At 53.8% G+C, this 2,847-nt stretch overlaps 1 protein-coding gene across 6 annotated transcripts in view; it reads right to left on the minus strand.

The window, feature by feature from the left end:
• The window catches only part of ESRRG (estrogen related receptor gamma), a 400,798-nt gene that overhangs the window by 161,241 nt on the left and 236,710 nt on the right, over window positions 1–2,847 (minus strand). The window contains exon 1 of one of the 6 annotated variants that reach the window (XM_035321704.1): window positions 2,622–2,762. The exons of the other annotated variants lie outside the window; for them this stretch is intronic. Coding sequence (XP_035177595.1) covers window positions 2,622–2,677 — 56 coding nt within the window. The 5' untranslated portion in view covers window positions 2,678–2,762. Of the gene's footprint in view, window positions 1–2,621; window positions 2,763–2,847 lie in introns of those variants that run through there. 6 annotated transcript variants of the gene reach the window in all.

A 2,847-nucleotide genomic window follows, 5' to 3' on the forward strand; every position in this document is an offset into this window, starting at 1 on the left:
CCGAGAATACAGAAAAAATGATCAGCTATTCAAGAGAATTAATGGATATCCACAAGGGCTTTGCTAATAACATGGGTTAATTACCGCTGCAACGCACCAGGCTCAGTAAATAAAAGAGCACAACCATAAACACATTAAAACGAGCAACCATCACTAAAAGAGGGGCAAGCCCCAACAAATGAAAAGCTGTCAGGCGGGCATTTCAGCACAACCCCTTTATACTTTTGGCAGGATTTAAAAACTTGCCAGCAGTCTATCAAAACCAGAAAACCGAAGACCTGCGACCGGAAACAGCGAAGGAAGAATGGCACACGGCCTGCTGGCCGCCCACGGGGAGAGCGCAGGCAGGAGCTGCTCGGTCGCCCACGCTTGGGGGCTGCCTCACAGCGCCGAGCCGCGCTCCAGCCGCGCGTGGAGGCCCGAGGACTTTCTACTTCGGGATTAACTTTGGGTCTTATTTCTTAATAACAACTTAAACGGCTGGCTAATAAGACGAACACCGGAGGTTAAAGATCTCCACAGCCTAGAGAGGCTGTGGGGTGGAATGAAGGGCTGCTGCCCACTTCGCAAAGAAGTGTTCTTCAGCCCACCCCTCTCCTCCCCTTAAAAAAGAAAAGTACTTCTCAAATAAATTCTTAGGGAATTAGAAGCTATGCCACAATGCCTTAAAGAACAGCGAAACCGACATGAAGTCCTTTACATGTAACATGCAATTGCCTGGCATGCACACAGGCGGAGGAATATTTCCGTGCTGATGCACGAGGGTACGCGCACGCTCCTCATACTCACGGCACGACCCACGCGGACTCGCTCAGTACCTCCACAGACCATCCCCACGACACGGGAGCGGTTCAGAAAGCATGACGTACGTGCTCCGACCACCATCGCACTGAACTATTTACAATACACGCCGCCTACGTCCACTTTTTAAACGTTACACCCACGCTGCACAGCCTGTGTCTCGTCACCTGTGTCTTTTACCTGCTGCACTGTAAAATAAAAATCTACACACACGAAGAGCTGGATTTGTTTGCCGTTTCAATGCTGGTGCAAATTTTTATACGGAGGAAGCAGAGAACTGCTGAGGGTTCAAACTAATGAAAGACAGCGAGCCACAAAGGGCAAACGTACACAGTGCACAGGAGCTTTCCGGAGTTACAGATCTACTCCGTTTTCTATGTTTGGCATTCAGAGATCATGTTTAAATTTATTAAACTAGACCTCCTCCCCCCCCCCTTTTTGGAGTGTTTCAATTGCCTTTCCTTCTTCCAACAGCTGTGACAACTGTTAAAACAGTCAGTAAAATTAAGTCCGCTCTATAATCCTTTAGTCAACGTTACGTTTTAATCAGAGGTTGAAGGAGATCTCACGTTATGAACGCACCGATTCATTTAGAATGATTAAACTGACACATATGTCAAAATGAGCAGATATATTTATTGCATCTGTTAGCTTATTAACCATTAGCAATTATTAGTGCTATTGTTACCGCTGAAAAAGCAAAAAGCCAAGGCTGCAGCTGGCTTTAAGTTACTGCATTCTTTAACATGCTCTGCCTTAAAATCAAAGCATACCTAGTGATGGTCAGACAGATGTCTGTGCACTCCCAAAATGTTCCAACAATTTTTAGCTCGAATCCCCTCTGCCCTCACCCACAGCAAGAGAACTGCAGAAACTACTATATTCATTTTTTGTGTGCCCTCCTTCGTGTACACGCGTGCACGTGACGGTATCTGGTCAATATACAATTACTATGAATATTAACAATGCGTAAAACTCTGGGGGTTGCTAATCGAGACGGAGAAGCAGCTATGCTGCTGAGCGTTCGCTGCTCCTCTGTGGCGACCCGGCTGCGGACGCCTCAGAGCCTGCGCTCGGGCAAGGTGCTGGGAGCGCTTTAAGCTGAGTTTTAATCGAGCCAAAGAGGAAGAAAAAAAAAATAAATTAGTTTGAATCTTGCACGGGAGCCAAAAAGACATGTGCCCCGATTTCATTTAAATGCATCTACTCTAAGAGGCTTATCTGAACTAATCATTCAAATTAGCTGTAAGAAGGCACATTCAAGAGAGCTCCTTGGGGAAAAAAATAAAATAAAAAGAAACACCTAGAGAAGCACCCTTTTTGTCTTTTTACCCGTTTTCCGAAGGAGGCTGCCCCTCTCCCGGGAGCCGCGCGGTGACATTTCAGGAGCTGCGGGCTGACCCCACACCCCGGGCCGACCCCACGCAGCCCGGTGCGACCCCAAACCCCGCCGGGCTGACCCCAAACCCACCGGGCTGACCCCGCACCCGGTCCGGGCTCCCCCCCCCCGAGCTGCCGCTCCTCTTGCCGTCCCCCAGACCGCGGGGAGCGGGCTCCCAGCCGCTACCCCCGACTGCTCCCGGGGCCAGCCCGCTTCCCGGCTCGCCTCCCCGGGGGCACCCCGACGCCCCAAACCCTTCCCCTGCGCACGGCGGCCGGCACCGGGAGGGACGGGACGCAGCCAAGTTCAGCCCGGGCTCCGCGAGCGCCGGCAGCCGCGGCTCCCGAGCACCTGCCCCCCCCCCCCCCCCCGGCGCCCTCGGCCGTTACCGGCGGCCGTTGCCCGCCCGTCCCGTTGCGGCGCGGGGCGCGGCACCTACTCTTCCTCGTAGTGCAGGGAGAGCGGCTCCGGCAGGCAAAGTTCTACCGAATCCATGTGCGCCCGGCCACCATCCTCCGCGGGCAAAGTTTCCGGGGGCCGGGCGCTGGGCACGGGGCTGGGCTGGGAGCGGAGCGGGCAGCGGGGCCGGGCGGCAGCGGGGCCGGGCGGCTCGGCCGCGCGCCTGCTGAAGGACGCGGAGCCCCGCGCGGCGCTCATGAATATGG

This window comes from Oxyura jamaicensis, chromosome 3 (assembly GCF_011077185.1).
Source record: "Oxyura jamaicensis isolate SHBP4307 breed ruddy duck chromosome 3, BPBGC_Ojam_1.0, whole genome shotgun sequence".
NCBI lineage: Eukaryota > Metazoa > Chordata > Aves > Anseriformes > Anatidae > Oxyura > Oxyura jamaicensis.